Genomic DNA, 23,802 nt, shown 5'->3' with positions numbered 1-23,802 from the left:
AAACGTACTTTAAATCGTAACAAGTATCCAGTCCCTCGGCACACTTCAACGTAGGCCTGTGTATTTTAAAAAGTATATAATTGACGAAATGGGTACAAATACGTGTCCTCTGACTTTGACCATTTACCTCTGTTATATAGTTATTGCCTTTCACATTGCTCTTCTTTTTTGGCCCCTTCTCTCCTAGTTTTACTGAAATTCTCTCTGTGCCACCTATTAAGTTTGGTGGCACTTAGAAGTAAAGTGCTGATGACTTCCTGGCTGTGGCACTGATGAGGTCTGGGGTCTCACAGGTGTCACTCCGAGATGGCATCTGCCAGCCCTTCCCCTCTCCATGAGTGTGGGAGGACAGGTGTATGCTTCCAGGGTAGTTGCCGAGTGTATCCTTTTGTTCCGAAAGTGTAGGACCCACAGCTAGATCCTCTAACGCACGAGGAAGCAGCAGAGTAGTTGTCGTCATGTAATCTATCTGTCACGTAATCTAGAATCACTGGAATAGCACAGAAGCCATTTATTTGTAATTGTTTTGTAGTCATGCACTCTGTTTTCATAAATAGCTCTTCAGGACATGGAACAGAATCTGCCATTTGATCTGAGGACCTTTCATGGCTGAGTTCTTCTTGCTTTTTATTGAAAGTTACGTGATATATTTAATCTAGCTTTAGCATGTGTACAGGCTTCCTCAGTCCTTTGCCTGTTGGGTGCGTTTTTTTAAAAATGGAAACGAGGTTAAACATAATACTTAGGTGAGCGCCTAATAATAGCCACAAACTCAGTTTCTTTGTGTGGTTAGTTTTATATTTATTTATTTTTTTGTTTGTTTCTCTATTTTCTTTTATGTTTTAGACGTTTTCATTGTCAATTTTAATAAAATCAGCATCTCTTTTTTTCTGTGCCATATTCAACAAAAATATTACAGTAAAACTATTTAGAATTTATATTCCAGTCTATGTTCAGACATGTCCATATATCATAATAGAAGTTAAACACATTTTCACGCCAATTTAGCCATTGATTCATGCCTTTCTTCTTCCGGAAAAACTGTGAGTCTTACTTAATTTAGGGGAGATTGTCATTGTTAGTTTTGTTTCCTTCACTTTGTTTTCATATCAGTATGATATTCTTCCTGTGGGGTGACCTGGAACATGGCAGCTCTAACTAGCATCATTCACTCCATCAAGGTTATTAATAAACAGATGTAGTTCAGAGTCGGTGGGAATTGTCAAGAATGCTTTGGAATTCCGTAAGTCACACAGGCCTCTCTTGAGGTCCGCGAACTGGAATGGGGACATTCTCCTTGTCGAGGGTTGTGTGAGAGGCAGCTCCTGCTTCTGCAATGTGGGACTCCAGGACCGCGGTGGTAGTGGCAGCTCTCTGAGGGCTCTGCTGTGTCCCGGCCGGGGCACGTGCGTGCACGGGCTGTGGGGGGATGGTAGGAAGCGTGCATTTTCTTATCTGGTGGCAGTAGAAGGGGATCCTCTTTTCAAATCCCGGTAGATGGGGGTCCACAGCTGTGGCTTCCTCCTTCCTAGTACTCTGTTATTTGGTCTGCCTCCTCATTGCCTGGGTCCGTTCGTGCTGCTTACAGAACTTTCCATCCTGTGCCTTGCTCTCTATGTGTTTATGAGCTTGTCTCTGCAAAGGCTGCTGTGGTGCCTGGTTCCTCTTTGCATTTGCCCGCTGCCATCCATGTCCGCCTCAGTTGGAACTGGGATGTCATCAATCTTTGTAGACACATGCAGTGCATTACCCAATGTCAGTCAATGAATTGCTGAGACGACATTGCATCCATTCAAGAGTTTTGAAGGAACCTTAAGGATGAAATTGCAGAGCCCTTGGCTCTCGTTTTGCCTTTTATAAATAGCCACTGTTCTAAAAGCTTGGTGGGCTGCCAGCACAAGGCATGGTATATTGGAAAGCACAGTGGCCTGGTGATCTGGAGGCCTGCGTTGAGGTTCTGTGTTGAGCCATTTCACAACCAGCTGGGTAGTGCCGCCAAGCCCTTGGACCGCAGGGTCCTCGTCAGGATGTGTTTGCTGTGGTCTTTGCACAGAGGTCTCTGGTGATCGTCAGTGTCATGGTTCGATCCCGTTAAACTGGGTTCTTTGTACATGTGTAGGTATTCTGTGGACAGGATTGTTATTAATCTACTCGTTCTTTGTTTGTGTGAATGATACATTGCAGAGACTAGGTTCTGTTGGATTCCTCCAAAATGTGCTGGTTTTGTTGCTGTTTGGGTGGTTGTTTCAGCAGGCTGGACCCTGCAGCGGGCAGCCACTCCAGCCTCGGGTCCGGCCCTTAGCCTCAGCTTGGAGCTGGGGCTGCTTGGAGCTTGCCCTGAACATGCAAGCTCGGGGGGACAGCCAGAGGTTTGGGCCAAGTTTACGTACAGAATTTGGGGCTCCCCTTTCCTTTTGCACGATTTCTTTTCTTGATGACAGCTGCTGAGGTTGCCCTGAGCTGTGTCCCGACTTGTTTTAGCAGCTCCAGGTGGCTTAGGCTGGGCCCTGCCCTCAGGCGGAAAGCCCTTATAAAGTCACTTCCTTTTTCCTGGTGTCTCTTCCTGCTTTTGGTCACTCTCCTGTGCCTTGAGACAGTCGGTTTTTGTAGGTTTAATCTGTGGCAGGGCTGGTCCTCAGGAACTGCTCAGGCTCATGAGAAGCGGAAGCTCCAATCACGTACCGAGAGCACTTTTTTTGCTGCTAATTCCAGGTCTGTGCCTTGCATTGGTTATTTATTACCAAACTCACATTTTTGGATCCTTTCCTTGTACTATTTTGGCAAAAACAAACAGGAAAATAGGGATGGGGCAGCTCTCTTTAATTCTTTCTAGAGATTGCTCTGCCGTGAATGATAGTTACTTGTTTTGATGAGTATGGCCAACATCCTGAAGCTGGATTTCCCCTGGTAGAGACCTCCAGGAGACAAATGCCGAGGCATTATTACCATTATGAAGATTTCTGACCCCAAAGTCCCATGTGGGCATTCGCCCTGGAGAGCTGGGCCGGTCGTGTTTGGGCTGCCAGAGTTCCCTTTACGGAGATGGGTACTGGCCTGGCCTAAAGTGCCCGCTGCGTGCTTCCTTGCCACACTGTTTCCACTGGGCCTTCTACGATGTTCGGGGCGTGGGGAGAGTTGGTTTGATGTGAGGAGAGGGACCTGGGCCACCCAGTGAAGCGGGTGACACCAGGCCATCTTACCACGTTCGCCAGTGACATTCCTCCAGGGGCGCATGACCCAGAAAGCCTGGAAGGACAGCGCCAAGTGGGAGCTGTGGCCAGTCCCCAGCTGTTTATAATTCTGCTCTCCTCCCTCACACTGTTTAACTGGATTCGGAGATAGGATGAGGCTCTGAGCTCCCCCTAGAGGTTTTAGTGTGCCATGAATCGCAGTTTTAAAACAACCGTGTTGCTGCTTTATTTGCCAGTGTTTATGTTAAATCTGTGGAATTAAAATGAAGATTTTTGAAACAATCTGGACTGATTTCATATCCCGTCTTTTTGGGACCAAACCTTTCTTTAAAACCAGAAATGATCGAGAGCCTGCTTGGTATGGGAGCCTCTGGGTCTGGGTCTGCAAATCATTCTTGCACATTGAAATAGAAGGTAATCCTGTGATCAGAGACTTCCCTTCATAGAATTCAGATGTTTTCAAATGATGGTATTTCTCAAGTTGATTTAATGGGTGTGAAGAAAGCAGCTGTGTTGGCATTGAGCTAGGGTGGTTAGGAAATTAAATGACACTCAGGCAACCTGGTAATTTTATTTTCTCCTTATGTATTTCAGGGTTTCGCAAAAACGATGAAATGAAAGCTATGGATGTTTTGCCAATTTTAAAGGAAAAAGTTGCATACCTTTCAGGTAAAGTTTAACTTTCTAATCTGCTCTATTGTTCCTTCTGAGTGCTTTGATACAATGTCAGAGTCTGAAATGCTAAACTATAAACTAGCTCACCTGTCACAACATAAAAGCATTGGCATTTCGATGGATTTTTAACTGCTTTATTCTTGTAGTGTTGTCCTGAGAAATTAGTGCCCAAAGAGTTTTCTTCTAGCTGGCAGGCACATCATAGGTCAGATAGCATCGGTGATTAAAATATGTTGGTGTCTGTCATTCAGCAAACATTTGGCTGTTTTGCCCCAGTCAGTTAAGTAAAAAAACCTTTTTTTTTTTTTTATTGGAGTATAATTGCTTTACAATGTTGTGTTAGTTTCTGCTGTACAGTGAAGTGAATCAGCAGTATGTATACGTATATCCCCTCCCTCTTGGACCTGCCTCCCATCGTGCCCATCTAGGTCATCACAGAGCACCGAGCTGAGCTCCCTGTGCTGTGCCGCAGGTTCCCACTAGCTATCTGTTTTACACACGGTAGTGTAATCTCCCAGTTCATCTCACCCTCCCCTTTCCCCCATGTCCACACGTCCGTTCTCCATGTCTGCATTTCTATTCCTGCCCTGGAAATAGGTTCAACTGTACCATTTTTCTAGATTCCACATATATGCGTTAATATACAATATTTGTTTTTCTCTTTCCGACTTACTTCACTCTGTATGACAGACTCTGGGTCCATCCATATCTCTACAAACGACCCCATTTCGTTTCTTTTTATGGCTGAGTAATATTCCATTATATATATGTACCACATCTTCTTTATCCATTCATCTGTCGAGGGACATTTAGGTTGCTTCCCTGTCCTGGCTATTGTAGATAGTGCTGCAGTGAACATTGGGGTACATGTGTCTTTTTGAATTACGGTTTTCTCAGGGTACATGCCCACCATCTCAGCAGAAGTGGTGGGAACGAGACCATATGTAGATGTGTCCTGCCTTCCTTGCCTCTCTTTCTGGTGCTCTGGTCCTGGAATTCCTAGAACCCATGTCATGGACCTTGAAAGCCCTGGTGGTCTCTGCCAGCTGGCCCTCCACTTAACTCCTGGCCCTTCTGCAGCATGGGGACAGACTGGACCGGCCCCCCAGGCTCTGGGGCACTCACCTGCCCTCTCCTCTGCGCACAGAGGGTCAGCTTTGGGGCTTTTCTGGCTGTCTTCTCGGGGGCTCCTTCCTACATGAACAGAACAGCCGTTGGGTGTGTCATACCTTTTTAGCACCAGTTCACTTGTTACAGAACAAAGGTTTGCAGGAGTTTTCTGCTGTGTTATAGCAGGAAGTAAATCTGTAGACTGTCACGTGCTTTTAGACAGTCTTCCTGGATGTGTTTCCCTTGATAAATTTTTATCTTTCACAAACAGGCATACTATGCTGATCTGATGTCTCCTCTTGAACACATTTTATTTTAAATTTGTGACACTGCTAGCTGCTTTTGTATGTTCTGTGTGTCCTTTAAGCATGTGGGACGGGTATATATTTAGGATGCAGCTTCCTGTGGCCTTTTCGCTAGTCTTATCTTGCTTTGTGTCCAGTAGTGTTTCTTGGCTCGTGTTAAACACTGTTTGATGATTTTGCTGTAGTAAATCTAATTCAAAGTGACTTTGAGAGGTTAATAGAAGACTAAGTTCATGAAAAGGAGAAGGTGCTTTAGATTGTTGGAAAAACATGGTAAAGAAATGAAAGGGGACAAAAGGCCCTCCTGGCTTCTAATACACTGTTTTCAAATTGGTATTTGCTCCTTTCTTTTTTTTTTTTTTATAAATTTATTTATTTATTTTTGGCTGCGCTGGGTCTTCATTCCTGCGTGAGGGCCCTCTCCAGCTGCGGCGAGCGGGGGCCACTCTTCATCGCGGTGCGTGGGCCTCTCACTATCGCGGCCCCCCCTGTTGCGGAGCACAGGCTCCAGACGCGCAGGCTCAGTAGTTGTGGCTCACGGGCCCAGTCGCTCCGCGGCATGTGGGATCCTCCCAGACCAGGGCCCGAACCCGCGTCCCCCGCATTGGCAGGCAGACCCTCAACCACTGCGCCAGCAGGGAAGCCTGCTCCTTTCTAATCATTTACTAACAAACTGTAACATATGGACTCATGCCAGTTTCGTGAACCTCCTGACTAGTTTACAGGTGGATTTTAAAGACTCTACTTTAAAATATTACAGGCTTTCTTTCGTAAGTAAGGCTTAAAGAAAGCTGATCCCGCACATTCATCAGTGTTCTGTTTTAAAGTTTGGCTCTGTGATGAGGGCACCTGCTCCTTCGGTCCCTTCTTTTGTTCCTAAACCTCGTCACTGCACTTCCTTCTCTTATGCTTGTGGTGATGGGTAGGTAAAGAACAGTAGAAGATTAAGAGTGATGATTGTTATATGTACTCACTCTTTTTTTTAAAAAAATAGTGGAGCATAGTTGATTAACAATGTTGAGTTGGTTTCAGGTGTACAGCAGAGTCATTCAGTTATACATATACATGTATCTATTCTTTTTCAAATTCTTTTCCCATTTAGGTTATTACAGAATATTGAGCAGCGTTCCCTGTGCTATACAGTAGGTCCTTGTTGGTTATTTTAAATATAGCAGTGTGTACATGTACATATTCACTCTGTTCTTAAGCATTTAATACAGAATATATTAATAGATGGTGTTTCTATCTAAGTTACTGTCAAAACTAAACTTTCTCTTTCAACTAATCCAGTAAAATCAATCTTTCAGAGTTTATCATGAATCTTTGCTAAAACCTTAAATTCTGCAGGGTTAATTAAAGTTGGATGTCTTTAGTGGGGAGGGAAGTTTTGCATTGCAGCAAATCAGTCCAGAACCATTTTTAGAGATGGTAGGACTCCTACCAGCTGTGTTAGCAAAATGCAGTCAGTAGGGGCCACCACAATTTCATGGTATTTCCTAACCTGTGACCAGAATTGGCCAGTTAAAGTAGCATGAGGTCCTTGCTGATTGCCTTAGGCTTGCTGTTATCTTGTTTAGGAAGGGAAAAGGAAAAAAAAACCATTAAATTAAAAACAAATTGATTACTTATGTGGTAAATTTTTTTTTTATTTCAATGAAGGAGTAAGCTTTTGAAACATTTTTACCTCTGATCCTGTTTTTTCTTTTTTCTTGAGATATAATTCACATACCATAAATCCACCTTTTATTTTTTATTTATTTTTTAAATTTATTTATTTTTTAAATCCACCTTTTAAAAGTGTACAACCTAGTAGATCTTAGTGTATTCGCAAGGTTGTGGAAGCATCACCACTGACTGCCCTGATCCCAGAACACTTTGATCAGCCCCCAAAGAGCCCCATGCCCAGTCCCTGATTCCTCCACCCCTCAGCTCTGGAAATTGCCAGTCTACCTTTTTGCTCTGACCCCATTTTAATAAATACCAGGGGTATTTATTATGGTAACTTTGTAAAAGCTCTCCATGTGAGTGGCTTTTAGTTAAATTAAGTCTAAGTGGAATAGCCAGGGCTTTGAAAAAGCAGGCCAAAGGATCGTTGATTCTGTGAGATACCTGTTAGCCCAAGATCTCTAAGAAACCAGTGTGGACTCTTTGAACTTCAGTATTTCTGATCATCAGTCCCATCTCCGGGTACCCTAACAAGTAGTCCTTTTGAATGAGGTGAGTGACGTATCTAACTTCATGCGTGACGTCAGAGGAGGGGCAGTAAAAGAAGTGTCCTGTAGTTTATATTTAATGTTACGTCTATAAAAGTAGGTATATTTATGGTATACATATTCGGAGTATTACATATTTAATGCTGTGCGTGTGTGTACGTTTTATATATATATATATATATATATATATATATATATATATATGTATATGTATGTGTATGTATATAATGTCAACCACTTCATGTGGCTCCTGTGCCACGTGGGGTTGTGGCTCCTGGGCCACTGGGGTTTGGTCTGAGCCGTGAAAGAGCTCCCAGACAGCCACCAGAACTAAGAACACCTTTTTTCCCTTAACTTCTTATCATGGAACATTTCAACATCCAAAAGGAGAGAGAATAGTATAGAAAACTGCCATGAATCCATGGGTCACCTCAATAATCTTGTTTCATCTCTATTCCTTGAAAAGCTTTAAAAAAACCTCAATATACCATTAATAGACATAAAAATGAATAATAACTTTGATATATAAAACGCTAATCAGTATTCATATTTCCGTTTGTCTCCTAATTTGTTTTCACAGGATGTATACTGCAATTGGTTGATGTGTCTGATGTATCTTTTAATCTTCAGCTTCCTCCTCCTCCTCATTCTTTTTGTGTTACTCCTGTATGTTTATTAAATGAGGAAACAGTGTTTTCCTGTAGATTTCCCCACATTTTGCTGGTTGCGTCCCTGGGGGGTCATGTCACATGTTCCCCTTGCCCCGTGTTTCCTGTGAACTAGGAGCTGGATCTTGACGCTTGATTTTGCAGGGAAATAGGCAGAAAATTTTAAAGCGTAGTGTTGGGTAGTTCTACTGGGAGTTTTATTGGGAGAGTCTGGTTGTCTCTCTTTTATGACGTTATGATAATTATTGCTTCGATGTAATATTTTCTTAGGGTTACAAAATAGTGATATTCTAATTATATCCTTTTTTCTTCATTTGTCAAATTGGGTATTCCATAAAGAGAAATGTCCCAATCAGCTTCTTGGTTTCACTGAGAACACAGTTCATACAGGAAAGGAGGAAAAATGATTGATTCTTGTCCTTTATTAGTTTTCAGACTAATGAAAAATGATCATTAGTCATTTCAGACTAATAAAATAACCATTGAGTTTTTTTTTTTTTTTTTAAGTGTCATTTTGAGCTCATGATTTTAAATACATTTGATGTGTTTCAGTTGTACATTTCTTTTTTTTTTTTTTCGGCCACACCATACGGCTTGTGGGACCTTAGTTCCCCAACCAGGGATTGAACCCAGGCAGTGAAAGTGCTGAGTCCTAACCACTGGACTGCCAGGGAATTCCCCCACTGTATATTTCTTTTTGTCTTGAGAAGTTAAAATGTTCCCATCCTTTGGCCAGTGGGAGCCTCTTCAGAGGGGCTCCTGGATCCAAGTACCGCAATATTACAGCTTCTCTCTCTGCTGATGTTACAAGATATTTCAGGCCCATCTTGTCTGTTTCCTGCTCCATGTCTGCAATCAGCCGTTTCTCTAAAGTGCCCTGGTTCTTTTGCATGGGGAATGGTGCAGGGTACTGGGGAAGCTTGCTGTTCTGGGTGGGTCACTGTTTCTGAGCCTCTTCAATGGACACATTTAGGAAATCTGTATATATACGTTTTCTAAGTGAGAAGAGATATCATGGCTTCATACTAAAATTTCCAATTCAAATATAGAATTACAGATATTTTATTTTTCTTTGATTTTATATTTGCATCTCCTTTTCTTTTCCTTATGCTAAAAATCTTAGTGCCTACCCTCATCAACCTAATTACTTATTTACATTGTAATACTGATGTTATCACCACAGTATGACTACCAAATGTAATTTAATACTTCTGTTATTTTGTTGTCCTAAGGGTACATGCCACTAAGAATGTACAGCCCTATTACTGTGTTTTAAAGTCACAAAAAATAGTTCCTCTCCACGTAGATCAAGTTCTTCCCAACCTGAAACTCAGGATCATTTGTCTTATTTTACTTTACATTTTTAAGGCTTAAAAAAAACAACCACTTAATCTTGCTTCAGTATTAAGTAAAATGTGTACATAATTTGAGGTTTAAAAACTAAAAAAAAGTTAAAAGATAAGGTGTACTCAAAGAAATCTAGTTTCTCTCCTTGCCTCATCCACCCTGTACCTTCCCTCCCCAGTAGGTAAACTTTTTTGCTTTCGTTTTCTTTAGTCTTGGTTTATTTCTTATACCTTTAAAACACAAGCATTCTCTCTCTGTCCGTCCACCTATTGTCACCTCCCCGCCGCCGCCCCAGGCCAGACAGTGATGTACTTTGCACCATTTTCTCTGCCTTTCTGCTTTCGCCTTAAACAGTATTCTAGAGAGAGCCGTGTATAGCAGGACAAACGGAGATTCGCCATCCCTTTTACAGTTGTATGTAACTGTGTTGTGTATGCACCATAGCTTATGCAGTCAGCTGTCTGTTGACGAGCATTTGGGTTACTCTTTGAGAATAGCTTTTTTGGGGCAAGGTGAACACTGACCTCTGTAAATGGGGGAATTGACAGGAATATAGGATCTTATTGCCCAGAGGTTTGCTGTTAGTGTTGAGACCACTGACTCTAGTTCTTGTTTCAGTTTTGCAGAAAATTTCACGTTTCTTGAGAAGGGAAGGGGGACCGACCATTCATTTTGTGTATTCTAGTTAGCACCTAGCACAATCCGAGGCTGTAGTGACTGACTCGAGGGCTGGGTACTTCTAGAGACCTTCCACACAGAGTACAGAGTCCCCTTAGAGTCTTCATTCGAGACGGTGTGTAAGCGAGTTTCTGATTCCCAGGATTAGGCAGCGACAAGGTACGGGCGGTGAGTGTGTGAAGGTCAGGGCTGGCCTTCTGTTGGCCTCGAGCAGGGACCCAGTGGGCACCCTCTTACCAGAGTTTTGTTGGTCCGTAGCAGACTTAATAGATAGTAGCCATAATTTCTCTTTCACAAACGGCACTTTCTCAGAGCTTTCCTTTGGAAGAGTTTGCGTTTCATGGTTAGTGAGTTGCTGTTCCTCAGGGGGAGTGAAGAACCATTTTCAGTGGTATTGGAAACCGGAAATTCAGCTGGGGACCATGCAGAGAACAATACGGTTGGTTCATTGAAATTTACATTCTACTTCGCAAAGAATGCCTTTCTTACAGAAGAAGTTTATTCTCAATACTGTAAATCACTATACTTCAATTAAAAAAAAAGAAAAAAAAAGTTTCTTCTACTTGGGTAAGAGGTGGGTTTTTATCAATTCATTTAAAGAAAAAGGGGCGACTCTGAAACTGGCTGCTTCTGTGGTCATTCCGGGCCACACTGCTCAAGAGACCAAGTCCCCTGAAGTTACCTTTCATAAGAGGGAAATGTGTATCACTGGGTTTAGGAGAAGAAGTGTCACACAGACATATATAGCTATTACGTAGGACCTTTTCCAGCCTCCTTCTGATATTAAAATAAACCGCAGTTCATTTAGCATCTGCGTTTCTGTAGGAGTGTTCATCAGGCATTTCCATTTTTAACTTCCTGATACCTGATGGTAGGTATTTTTAATTAACTTTGTTTGGAATATAAAAGAAGAATCCGTTCATTCAGTGAATATTTATTGAGTACCTCCTGTGTGCCAGCCTGAGAGGGTATGTCAGTGAGTGAACAGAGATGCCTGCCTCTGGGGGCTTCCGTTCTAGTGGGGAGACAGACAAACAGAAAGAATGTGTGACGTGTATCGTTTACTAGAAGGTGATAGGTGCCTCACAGAAGTAAAATGTAGTGGGGTGGGGAGGAATGGCAGAGAGGATGCCATTTTTATAAGAATTGAGAATAGTGTCATTATGAACAAAAACTTCACTTTTTTTGCCTTGTTTTTCGACTTAACCCAGCATTTGGATAGGCAGATAATCCTTAACGGGCTGTTGGTTTTTGGTTCCAGACACGTAGAGGTCCAGAGGCTGTAAAGCTCTCATACGCAGATATCCTGTGACGTTGGTAGGTGCAGGAAATGGATTTCCTGCCCTTTTCTTTTCATCATAGGAACTGAGGCGCTGAGTTTCCCGTCTATAAAGTGGGACTGACATCTGTCCCTCCCTCCTCACCGTGAGGCTGGGGGTTGACATCAGACACATAGGAGTGTGTGTCTAGTAGATGAAGCTTTTATGAGCTGCAGAATCATTGGTTTTATTAGTTCAGGAACCAAAACTGTGAACTTGTGGCTTTTCTGCTTCATAACTGGGTCAGTGTTTTCATTTGTGTACCTTCTGTGACATTGGCAACCAAGTGAAATCTTGGGGAATATAATATAAACAAACATCTGTGGAGTTGATTTTTAAGCTCCTTAAGGATCAGAGACTATATTCTTCTGAACTAATACTAATGGTTCTAAGATTTTTTTTTTAAACCTCACTGGGAGGGGTCCTCATGTGGATGATTGACACGTGTCTGTCGCTGACTGTGACACACCGCAGATTGGAAGATGCACCCCCATGCAGGGAGGTTTGCAAGTGAAAAGAAATTATTAAATTATTTAATGGAAAATAGGCCATCTTTACTTCACAAGTGATTTTTTCTTAAAATTATTTTATTTATTTATTTATTTGGTTGCTTTGGGTCTTCGTTGCTGTGCACGGGCTTTCTCTAGTTGCGGCGAGCAGAGGCTACTCTTCGTTGTGGTGCACGGGCTTCTCATTGCGGTGGCTTCTCTTGTTGTGGAATGTGGGCTCTAGGCACGTGGGCTTCAGTAGTTGTGGCATGCAGGCTTCAGTAGTTGTGGCTCACGGGCTCTAGAGCGCAGGCTCAGTAGTTGTGGCTCTCAGGCTTCAGTAGTTGTGGCTCGCGGGCTCTAGAGCACAGGCTCAGTAGTTGTGGCTCGCAGGCTTCAGTAGTTGTGGCTCGCGGGCTCTAGAGCGCAGGCTCAGTAGTTATGGCTCACAGGCTCTAGAGTGCAGGCTCAGTAGTTGTGGCTCGCAGGCTTCAGTAGTTGTGGCTCGCAGGCTCAGTAGTTATGGCTCACAGGCTCTAGAGCGCAGGCTCAGTAGTTGTGGCTCACAGGCTCTAGAGCTCAGGCTTCAGTAGTTATGGCTCGCAAGCTCTAGAGTGCAGGCTCAGTAGTTGTGGCTCGCAGGCTTCAGTAGTTGTGGCTCGCGCGCTCTAGAGCGCAGGCTCAGTAGTTGTGGCGCACAGACTTAGTTGCTCCACGGCATGTGGGATCTTCCCCGACCAGGGGTCGAACCCGTGTCCCCTGCATTGGCAGGCGATTCTTAACCACTGCGCCACCAGGGAAATCCCTCATAAGTGATTTTTGATGAAGTTCTAAAATTATCGTGGTGAGTTTTCTGAAACTCTTCTGGGAAAGGGAAAAAGACAAAATGATTTTTTGCCCCTCTGTATTAAAATTCAAGTTCAGGTTTAGGTAAGCTTTTTTTAGGACCTTAATGAGGGCCTGTTTGGTGGACGAGCTCGCCGGCAGTTCCCTGGGGGTTCCTTATCAGCACCACCAGCTCGGGGGCGTCTCTCATTGACAGTGGAGCGGTCACAGAGGCAGCCAGCGCTTCGGCACACACCTGCAGCTTGTCGTCACTCCTGGAGTGAACAGAATGGCCGCGTGCACACCTGTTCACTCCCCCATGACTGTCTTAGGTGGGCTGATTTTGGATTCTACTTTTCACAGCCGTGCTGGAGCCTACCTTGCTCGCGTTGTGAGATACAATGACCCCAGAGGGAGGACAGTCGAGCAGGGGTCATGGGCATTTAGTCTCCCTAATGAGCCACACATTACGTTGCATTTAAACTATTCAGAATGGTGGTCCAGAAAAATGTGAGATGCTGTTCTTTTTACCAAAAGTGACGTGAATGTTTTAATACAAATATCATACTACATTTTTAAAAACTCACCTTTCTGTAATATGTTGATGTATAATATATTTTTTTAATCTTTTAGTATAATTGCTTTACATTGGTGTGTTAGTTTCTGCTTTATAACAAAGTGAATCAGCTATACATTTACATATATCCCCATATCTCCTCCCTCTTCCGTCTCCCTCCCACCCTCCCTGTCCCACCCCTCTAGGTGGTCACAAAGCACCGAGCTGATCTCCCTGTGCTATTCAGCTGCTTCCCACTAGCTATCTATTTTACATTTGGTAGTGTATGTATGTCCATGCCACTCTCTCACTTTGTCCCAGCTTACCCTTCTCCCTCCCCATGTCCTCAAGTCCATGCTCTATGTCTGCGTCTTTATTCCTGTTCTGCCCCTGGGTTCCTCAGAACCATTTTTTTTTTTTTTTTTAGATTCCATATATATGTGTTAGCATACGGTATTTATTTTTCTCTTTCTAACTTACTTCACTCTGTATGACAGACTCTAGATCCATCCACTACAAATCGCTACAAATAACTCAATTTCGTTTCTTTTTATGGCTGAGTAATGTTCCATTGTATATATGTGCCACATCTTTATGCATTCATCTGTCGATGGACACTTAGGTTGCATCCATGTCCTGGCTGTTGTAAATAGAGCTGCATTGAACATGGTAGTACATGACTCTTTTTGAATTATGGTTTTCTCAGGGTATATGCCCAGTAGTGGGATTGCTGGGTCATATGGTAGTTCTATTTTTAGTTTTTTAAGGAACCTCCATACTGTCCTCCATAGTGGCTGTATCAATTTACATTCCCACCAACAGTGCAGGAGGGTTCCCTTTTCTCCACACCCTCTCCAGCATTTATTGTTTGTAGATTTTTGATGATGGCCATTCTGACGGGTGTGAGGTGATACCTCATTGTAGTTTTGATTTGCATTTCTCTAATGATTAGTGATGTTGAGCATCCTTTCATGGCAATCTGTATATCTTCTTTGAAGAAATGTCTGTTTAGGTCTTCTGCCCATTTTTGGAGTGAGTTGTTTGTTTTTTTGATATTGAGCTGCATGAGCTGCTTGTAAATTTTGGAGCTTTATCAGTTGCTTCATTTGCAAATATTTTCTCCCATTCTGAGGGTTCTCTTCTGGTCTTGCTTATGGTTTCCTTTGCTGTGCAAAAGCTTTTAAGTTTCATTAGGTCCCATTTGTTTATTTTTGTTTTTATTTCCATTTCTCTAGGAGGTGGGTCAAAAAGGATCTTGCTGTGATTTGTGTCATAGAGTGTTCTGCCTATGTTTTCCTCTAAGAGTTTGATAGTGTCTGGCCTTACATTTAGGTCTTTAATCCATTTTGAGTTTATTTTTGCGTACAGTGTTAGGGAGTGTTGTAATTTCATTTTTTTAAATGTAGCTGTCCAGTTTTCCCAGCACCACTTATTGAAGAGGCTGTCTTTTCTCCATTGTATATTCTTGCCTCCTTTATCAAAGATAAGCTAACCATATATGCGTGGGTTTGTCTCTGGGCTTTCTATCCTGTTCCATTGATCTATATTTCTGTTTTTGTACCAGTACCATACTATCTTGATTACTGTACCTTTGTAGTATAGTCTAAAGCCTGGGAGCCTGATTCCTCCAGGTCCGTTTTTCTTTCTCAAGATTGCTTTGGCTATTCGGGGTGTTTTGTGTTTCCATACAAATTGTGAAATTTTTTGTTCTAGTTCTGTGAAAAATGCCATTGGTAGTTTGACAGAGATTGCACTGAATCTGTAGATTGCTTTGCGTAGTATAGTTTCACAATGTTGTTTCTTCCAATCCAAGAACATGGTATATCTCTCCATCTGTTGGTATCATCTTTAATTTCTTTCATCAGTGTCTTATGGTTTTCTGTATACAGGTCTTTTGTGTCCTTAGGTAGATTTATTCCTAGGTATTTTTTTCTTTTTGTTGCATTGGTAAATGGGAGTATTTCCTTAATTTCTCTTTCTGATTTTTCATCATTAGTGTATAGGAATGCAAGAGATTGCTGTGCATTAATTTTGTATCCTGCTGCTTTACCAAATTCATTGATTAGCTCTAGTAGTTTTCTGGTAGCATCTTTAGGATTCTCTATGTATCGTATCATGTCATCTGCAAACAGTGACAGTTTTAATTCTTCTTTGGCGATTTGGATTCCTGTTATTTCTTTTTCTTCTCTGATTGCAGTGGCTAAAACTTCCAAAACTGTGTTGAATAATAGTGGTGAGAGTGGACAACCTTGTCTTGTTCTTGATCTTAGAGGAAATGGTTTCAGTTTTTCACCATTGAGAACAATGTTGGCTGTGGGTTTGTCATATATGGCCTTTATTATGTTGAGGTAAGTTCCCTCTATGCCTACTTTCTGGAGGGTTTTTATTATAAATGGGTGTTGAATTTTGTCGAAAGCTTTTTCTGCATCTATTGAGATAATCTTATGGTGTTTCTCCTTCAATTTGTTAATATAGTTTATCACATTGATTTGTGTATATTGAAGAATCCTTGCATTCCTGGGATAAAACCCACTTGATCATGGTGTATGATCCTTTTGATGTGCTGTTGGATTCTGTTTGCTAGTATTTTGTTGAGGATTTTTGCATCTGTGTTCATCAGTGATATTGGCCTGTAGTTTTCTTTCTTTGTGATATCTTTGTCTGGTTTTGCTATCAGGGTGATGATGGCCTCATAGAATGAGTTTGGGAGTGTTTCTTCCTCTGCTATATTTTGGAAGAGTTTGAGAAGGATAGGTGTTAGCTCTTCTCTAAATGTTTGATAGAGCTCTTCTCTAAATGTCTGATAGAATTCGCCTGTGAATCCATCTGGTCCTGGGCTTTTGTTTGTTGGAAGATTTTTAATCACAGTCTCAATTTCAGTGCCTGTGATTGGTCTGTTTATATTTTCTATTTCTTCCTGGTTCAGTCTCTGAAGGTTGTGCTTTTCTTAGAATTTGTCCATTTCTTCCAGGTTGTTCATTTTATTGGCATATAGTTGCTTGAAGCAATCTCTCCTGATCCTTTGTATTTCTGCAGTGTCAGTTGTTACTTCTCCTTTTTCATTTCTAAGTCTGTTGATTTGCCTCTCCTCCCGTTTTTTCTTCATGAGTCTGGTTAGTGGTTTATCAATTTTGTGTATCTTCTCAAAGAACCAGGTTTTAGATTTGTTGATCTTTGCTGTTGTTTCCTTCATTTCTTTTTCATTTATTTATTTTATTTTATTTTATTTTATTTTATTTTATTTATTTATTTATTTATTTATGGCTGTGTTGGGTCTTAGTTTCTGTGCGAGGGCTTTCTCTAGTTGCGGCAAGTGGGGGCCACTCTTCATCGTAGTGCATGGGCCTCTCACTGTCGCGGCCTCTCTTGTTGCGGAGCACAGGCTCCAGACGTGCAGGCTCAGCAATTGTGGCTCATGGGCCTAGTTGCTCCGCGGTATGTGGGATCTTCCCAGACCAGTGCTCGAACCCGTGTCCCCTTCATTGGCAGGCAGATTCTCAACCACTGCACCACCAGGGAAGCCCTTTTTCATTTATTTCTGATATGATCTTTATGATTTCTTCCCTTTTGTTAACTTTGGGTTTTGTTTTTTCTTCTTTCTCTAATTGCTTTAGGTGTAAGCTTAGGTTTTTTATTTGAGATGTTTCTTGTTTCTTGAGGTAGGATTGTATTGCTATAAACTTTCCTCTTAAAACTGATTATGCTGCATCCCATAGGTTTTGGGTCATTGTGTTTTCATTGTCATTTGTTTCTAGGTATTTTTTGGTTTCCTCTTTGATTTCTTCAGTGATCTCTTGGTTATTTAGTAGTGTATTGTTTAGCCTCCATGTGTTCATATTTTTTACACATTTTTTTCCTGTAATTGATATCTAGTCTTATAGCGTTGTGGTCAGAAAAGATACTTGATACGATTTCAGTTTTCTTAAATTTACCAAGGCTTGATTTGTGACCCAAGATATGATCTATCCTGGAGAATGTTCCATGAGCATTTGAGAAGAAAGTGTATTCTGTTGCTTTCGGATGGAATGTCCTATAAATATAAATTAAGTCCATCATGTTTAATGTATCATTCAAAGCTTGTGTTTCCTTATTTATTTTCATTTTGAATGATCTGTCCATTGGTGAAAGTGAGTGTTAAAATCCCATGCTCTGATTGTGTTACTGTCGATTTCCCCTTTTATGGCTGTTAGCATTTGCCTTATGTATTGAGGTGCTCCTATGTTGGGTGCATAAATATTTACAATTATATCTTCTGCTTGGATTGATCCCTTGATCATTATGTAATGTCCTTCTTTGTTTCTTGTAAGTCTTTATTTTAAAATCTATTTTTTCTGATATGAGAATTGCTACTCCAGCTTTCTTTTGATTTCCATTTGCATGGAATATTTTTTCCCATCCCCTCACTTTCAGTCTGTATGTGTCCCTAGGTCTGAATTGCCTCTCTTGTAGACAGCATATATTCATGTCTTGTTTTTGTATCCATTCAGCCAGTCTGTGTCTTTTGGTTGGAGCATTTAATCCATTTACATTTAAGGTAATTATCGATATGTATGTTCCCATTACCATTTTCTTAATTGATTTGGGTTTGTTATTGTAGGTCTTTTCCTTCTCTTGTGTTTCCCGTCTAGAGAAGTTTCTTTAGCATTTGTTGTAAAGCTGGTTTGGTGGTGCTGAATTCTCTTAGCTTTTGCTTGTCTGAAAAGCTTTTGACTTCTCCATCAAATCTGAATGAGATCCTTGCTGGGTAGAGTAATCTTGGTTGTAGGTTTTTCTCTTTCATCACTTTATCCTGCCACTCCCTTCTGACCTGCCGAGTTTCTGCTGAAAAATCAGCTGATAACCTTATGGGGATTCCTTTGTATGTTATTTTTTGTTTTTCCCTTGCTGCTTTTAATATTTTTTCTTTGTATTTAATTTTTGTTAGTTTGATTAATATGTGTCTTGGTGTGTTTTTCCTAGGGCTTATCCTGTTTGGGATTCTCTGTGCTTCCTGGACTTGGATGACTGTTTCCTTTCCCATGTTAGGGAAGTTTTCAACTATAATCTCTTCAAATACTTTCTCAGACCCTTTCTTTTTCTCTTCTTCTTCTGGGACCCCTATAATTCAAATGTTGGTGCGTTTAGTGTTGTCGCATTGGTCTCTGAGACTGTCTTCAATTCTTCTCATTCTTTTTTCTATATTCTGCTCTGTGGTAGTTATTTCCACTATTTTATCTTCCAGGTCACTTATCCGTTCTTCTGCCTCAGTTATTCTGCTATTGATTCCTTCTAGAGAATTTTAAATTTCATTTATTGTGTTGTTCATCATTGTTTGTTTGTTCTTTAGTTCTTCTAGCTCCTTGTTAAACGTTTCTTGTATTTTCTCCATTCTGTTTCCAAGATTTGGATCATCTTTACTATCATCACTCTGAATTCTTTTTCAGGTAGACTGCCTATTTCCTCTTCATTTGTTTGGTCTGGTGGGTTTTTACCTTGCTCCTTCATCTGCTGTGTATTTCTCTGTCTTCTCATGTTGCTTAACTTACTGTGTTTGGGGTCTGGTTTTCACAGGCTGCAGGTTTGTAGTTCCTGTTGTTTTTGGTGTCTTCCCCCAGTGGCTGAGGTTTGGTTCAGTGGGCTGTGTAGGCTTCCTGGTGGAGGGGACTAGTGCCTGTGTTCTGGTGGATGAGGCTAGGTCTTGTCTTTCTGGTGGGCAGGACCGTGTCCGGTGGTGTGTTTTGGGGTTTCTGTGACCTTATTATGATTTTAGGCAGCCTCTCTGCTAATGGGTGGGTTTGTGTTCTTGTCTTGCTATTTGTTTGGCATGGGGTGTCCAGCGCTGTAGCTTGCTGGTTGCTGAGTGGAGCTGGGTCTTAGCATTGAGATGGAGATATCTGGGAGAGCTTTTGCCGTTTGTTATTACATGGAGCCGGGAGGTCTCTGGTGGACCAATGTCCTGAACTCGGCTCTCCCACCTCAGAGGCTCAGGCTTGACACCCGGCCAGAGCACCAAGACCCTGTCAGCCACATGGCTCAGAAGAAAATTGAGAAAAACAGAAAGAAAGAAAAAACTAAAATAAAATAAAATAAAGTCTTTAAGATAAAAAATTTTAAAAATTATTAAAAATAAAAAAATTAAAAAGTAAAAAAAGAAAAAATAACGGACAGAACCCTCAACAAATGGTAAAAGCAAAGTTATGCAGACAGAATCACACCAAGAAGCATACACATACACACTCACAAAAAGAGAAAAAGGAAAAGAAAGTATATATCTTTTGGAAAGTCCGAGGTCTTCTGCCAGCATTCAGTAGGTGTTCTGTAGGAGATGTCCACATGTAGATGTATTTCTGATGTATTTGTGGGGAGGATGGTGATCTCCATGTCTTACTCTTCCACCATCCTGAAGGTCTCTCTTATATTGTTTATCAAGGAGATTGATTCTGTTTTGAAAGGAATGAAAGATGTTGGGAAATAAAAAATACTGTAGTTGTTACTGGTCTTATCTTGGGGACAAGAGGTATTCCAAAAATACTAGAGCCAGTGATTTATCCCTAAAATTACTGTCTGGTATTTTAGAAGATTACTTCATAATGTTGTTCTACCATTTACAACAATACTGCTTCTCACTTTTTTTGTTTTTTCAGTGTTTAAGTTTTTTACTCTCCACACGTAATACAATTCTTCAGCTAAAACAAGAGTAATGAGACAAAATGGTTCTGAAAAGTACAATAGAAAAATATTGTCCACTGGTTTATTTTTCCAAATGAGTAATAGGCTATTTACAAATAAGTAGATCTCCAGTGATGTATATTAAAATGGCAAATGGTATTACTGTTTGAAATCTAAATAAATAAAAAATTTACTGCTTCTCACTTTTAATAGTACCTTTCATTCCTTCTGATATATTTATTATTTAGAAAAAAGTAAAACCACTCGTTTGAAAAATTATGCAAGTTCTTATCAGGGCGAAGGGCCCAGTTGTGATATGCTGGCATGGTCCCTTTGTCTTTATATAAGCTCTTTGAGCCTCAGTATCTTTCATGATAAAGCCGGCGTGAGGAAATCTCCTAACAGGATCATTGTGATGATCAGATCAGAACGCGTGTGTCAGGCACTCGATGCCATACCTAGCATGTGTCAGCTGTGATGTAGTGTTGTTCCTATTTAAAACCTGGGTTATTGGATTTGTATATAATTTAATATCTTCCCGGGCTTCGTAACTTAACAGTACATGTGGGTCAGTTTAAGTGTTCAGAATCAGCATTTAGTTTCATTACTGTTTAGAGGAACTGTTAATGATTTTAGGACATGGTAAAGACCCGTGTTGGTAAAAGTGTTTTTAAAATGCCAACATCTTCTGCTGAATATGTTTTTGGTATTCTAAAAGTGAAGAATTTGGTTTTCTGTTGTTTGTTTGCTTGCTTGCTTTTTTTTTTTTTTTTTTTTTTTTTGCTTACTTTTTCATTTACCTCTGCTGACAAGGTAAATAATTAAGATGAGAAAATAGTTGTTTCATGTTGTGGCTTGAATTTGGAGATCTCTTTGCTGTACTGCTAGAAACAGATGACCAGAGCTGTAAAACTAAATGAAGCATACACTTGGGAAAACAAAATTTTCTTTCTCTGTGTTCTTTTCTGAAAACCATAATAGAAGTAATAAAGTAAATATAGTAGTTTCACCAGAAATGTTCAGTGATCCCCAGCAGACTTCCTTAGGATTGTATATGTGTTCATGAGAAGTGTTTCTGCTTTCCTGTCAAAGGCCAGTCATGTGAGATCTGTGCTTAGTGTGTAATGTAATTTTTCTAAAGTTCTTAAGCTAATTTAGTTCTATTTGAAAATTCTTGTGTGCCAATCTCTCCCTCTCTCTCTCTCTTTTTTTCTTTTGTGTGTGTGTGGCTTTGTGTGAGAGAGTGGGGAAGCTTGACCACAGGGGTCAGGTACTGCCCTTGAGAGGGGAAGGTGCCCTGGATCCCAGATTATATAAAGTAGCCATCAGCGCAGAGTTTGAAGAACATTCCTGTCTTTTCCCTTTCATGAATTAAAGCCCAATTTGGTTGGTAGCAAAGAGAGAGCTGAGAGTGCAGGGGAGGGAAGGAGAGGGGACAGTGTGGAGGAGCGAGAGAGAGGGAGACAGAGAGAGAGAGAGGGCGTGAGGAGGTGGTTTGTTTTTTTTTTAAATATTTATTTATTTATTTGGTTGTGCCAGGTCATAGTTGCAGCACTTGGGCTCCTTAGTTGTGGCCGGCGGGCTCCTTAGTTGTGGCCGGCAAGCTCCTTAGTTGCGGGTGGCAAGCTCCTTAGTTGCAGCATGAATGTGGGATTTAGTTCCCTGACCAGGGATCGAAGCTGGGCCCCTTGCATTGGGAGCGCAGGGTCTTATCCACTGTGCCACCAGGGAAGTCCCCGGAGGTGGGAGTTTAAGGTGATGGAAGCACGTATACATGAAACCTTTTTTTCTCTCCAAACATGAAACTGAATAAAGGAGGGAACAAACACTGGAAGAAAGAGCCAAGGCCTTCTGTGATACCTTGCATGTGGTGTGCAAAACTCAAACTTTGTCGCCGGTGTCCTGGGAGGGATGGCATTGCTGCCTGTCTCAGGGGAGCCAGGGGCGCCGGCCTTTCACGGGGTCCTGCCGGGCCAGGAGGGCTGGGGGCACAGCTTCGCGAGAGTTGGTGGGTGGGCGGGCTGCGATGCTGGGTGCCCAGTGGCCTATAGAGCCCTGTTTCCTCTTGTTTCTGTCTGAGCCTCTTCCACATGTTTGTTTCCAGGTGGCAGAGATAAGCGTGGGGGTCCCATCCTAACCTTCCCGGCCCGCAGCAATCATGACAGGATACGGCAGGAGGACCTCCGGAGGCTCATTTCCTACCTGGCCTGTATCCCCAGGTGAGTCCCGCGTGGTCGTGGCTGGTCCCCGTCCCAGAGGTGCAGCGCTGCACACACTCCCCAGGAAACAGCCCACAGGAGCCTGGATTCTAATCAAAGTGCTGTCAAGTTAAAATCGTGACCTTTCTCCGTATTTTCCTGTTGTGACCCTCCTGGGTGCGGGGCCGAGAAGGGCAGTGTTCTGAGTGAGGAGCCTTGTGTGGTGACGATGGGGGTGGCTTGGCCACTGGGCTGGGACCTTGGGATGTGGTGCCCGAGGTGGAGCTGAAGCAGAGACGATCCTGATCACCGAGGCCCGATCCTGATAACCGAGGCCTGGTGGGCCGGAGGCTCACCAAGAAGTGTGGTTTCCAAGAGGACCTTTCTGGCTCTGTGCTGTGCTTCAGTTCTTGGGAAGTATTCGGTTGATTTGTAGCGTGAACTTTGCAGGGCATTCAGAATCCCTACCAGCTAATGTGCCAGGACATCGAGTGTGGGAACTCTCATTCAATCTGCGACCCGCTAGTGACAGCCAGGGCGATTTTTAGCGTAGACGCCGAGGAACACAAGGAACAGGCAAGGCTTTATTTTCTGGAGAGCCCTGAAGTGAGGAACCGTTAACAGCAGTTGGCCAGTGTGTGTACTTGAGGAGTCTGGCATCTTCACTTCTGCTCTAGAAACATATTACTGAGGTTTTACCTACAGAGTGAGCTGACAACTGGTAGAGGAAACCGTCCCCTTCCCCCCACATTAACATCTCCATTTAATGGTTAAGATTAATTTTTGGAAAACAAAATACTGCTCTGATATAATCCATTTAATGGTTAAGATTAATTTTTGGAAAACAAAATACTGCTCTGATATAATCCAAGCATACAGCCAGGCCTGGCATAAGAGGTGGCTGTGTGCCCGGGGTTGGAGCAGGACCTCCTGTGAGGAAGAGGTACTCTCACCCCAGAAGGGGGTGTGCTAAAGCAGGGCACGACTGACGTGCGGCAGTGAAGAGGGATTTCCTAGGAGACTAAACGAGCGCGTGAAAAAGGACGCTCGGTCATAATATAGACTAAAGAGTAACCGTAAGGAACATGTTGTGCAAGAAAATAATAAAAGATCGTCCAGCGTAATGGATTCTAAAGTTTGAGGTAAGTGTAACAGATCACCCACGGTGCAGGTCTTGTGACTCTCCGCCGACCTCTTTGGGTTGACACCAGCCAGGGAAACAGCACTGTCCTCTGGCAACCCATCCTCACTGTGGCTGAGGAAGGTCAGCTTTGGCGTCGATGGTCTGAGCTTCAGAGGGAGTTCTTGGGTTTTTCTGTAGGGTATCCTTTGTGGGAAAGCTATTACATCAAATCATCAGTAACATATTAACAGGCCCCTGCTTAAATATGTGGAAAAGTTTTCCCTTTCCTCTTGCTGTGATATTTTCTTGGCCTGTTGAACTGTTGAAATCACAGAGTTGGAAAGAGTTTTAGAAGTTATTTACTACTCACTGTCACATAAATAACAACATAGTTTACAGCCACTACTTACTGAGCTCTTACTGTGTACCATGTGCTGTGCTAATGATGAAAAAGAAAT

The 23,802-nt window shown here is 42.0% G+C and overlaps 1 protein-coding gene across 6 annotated transcripts in view; it reads left to right on the top strand.

The window, feature by feature from the left end:
* Positions 1 to 23,802, top strand: part of TRIO (trio Rho guanine nucleotide exchange factor) — a 373,890-nt gene that overhangs the window by 125,984 nt on the left and 224,104 nt on the right. For all 6 annotated transcript variants that reach the window (XM_082458354.1, XM_082458353.1, XM_082458351.1 and 3 more), the window contains exons 2-3: positions 3,786 to 3,860; positions 22,128 to 22,242. In XM_082458354.1, the coding sequence (XP_082314480.1) occupies positions 3,786 to 3,860; positions 22,128 to 22,242 (190 nt within the window). The remainder of the gene's footprint in view (positions 1 to 3,785; positions 3,861 to 22,127; positions 22,243 to 23,802) is intronic.

Source organism: Balaenoptera physalus (genome assembly GCF_965194825.1).
Source record: "Balaenoptera physalus genome assembly, chromosome: 3".
Taxonomy (NCBI): domain Eukaryota; kingdom Metazoa; phylum Chordata; class Mammalia; order Artiodactyla; family Balaenopteridae; genus Balaenoptera; species Balaenoptera physalus.
This window is presented reverse-complemented; position numbering and strand designations above follow the sequence as displayed.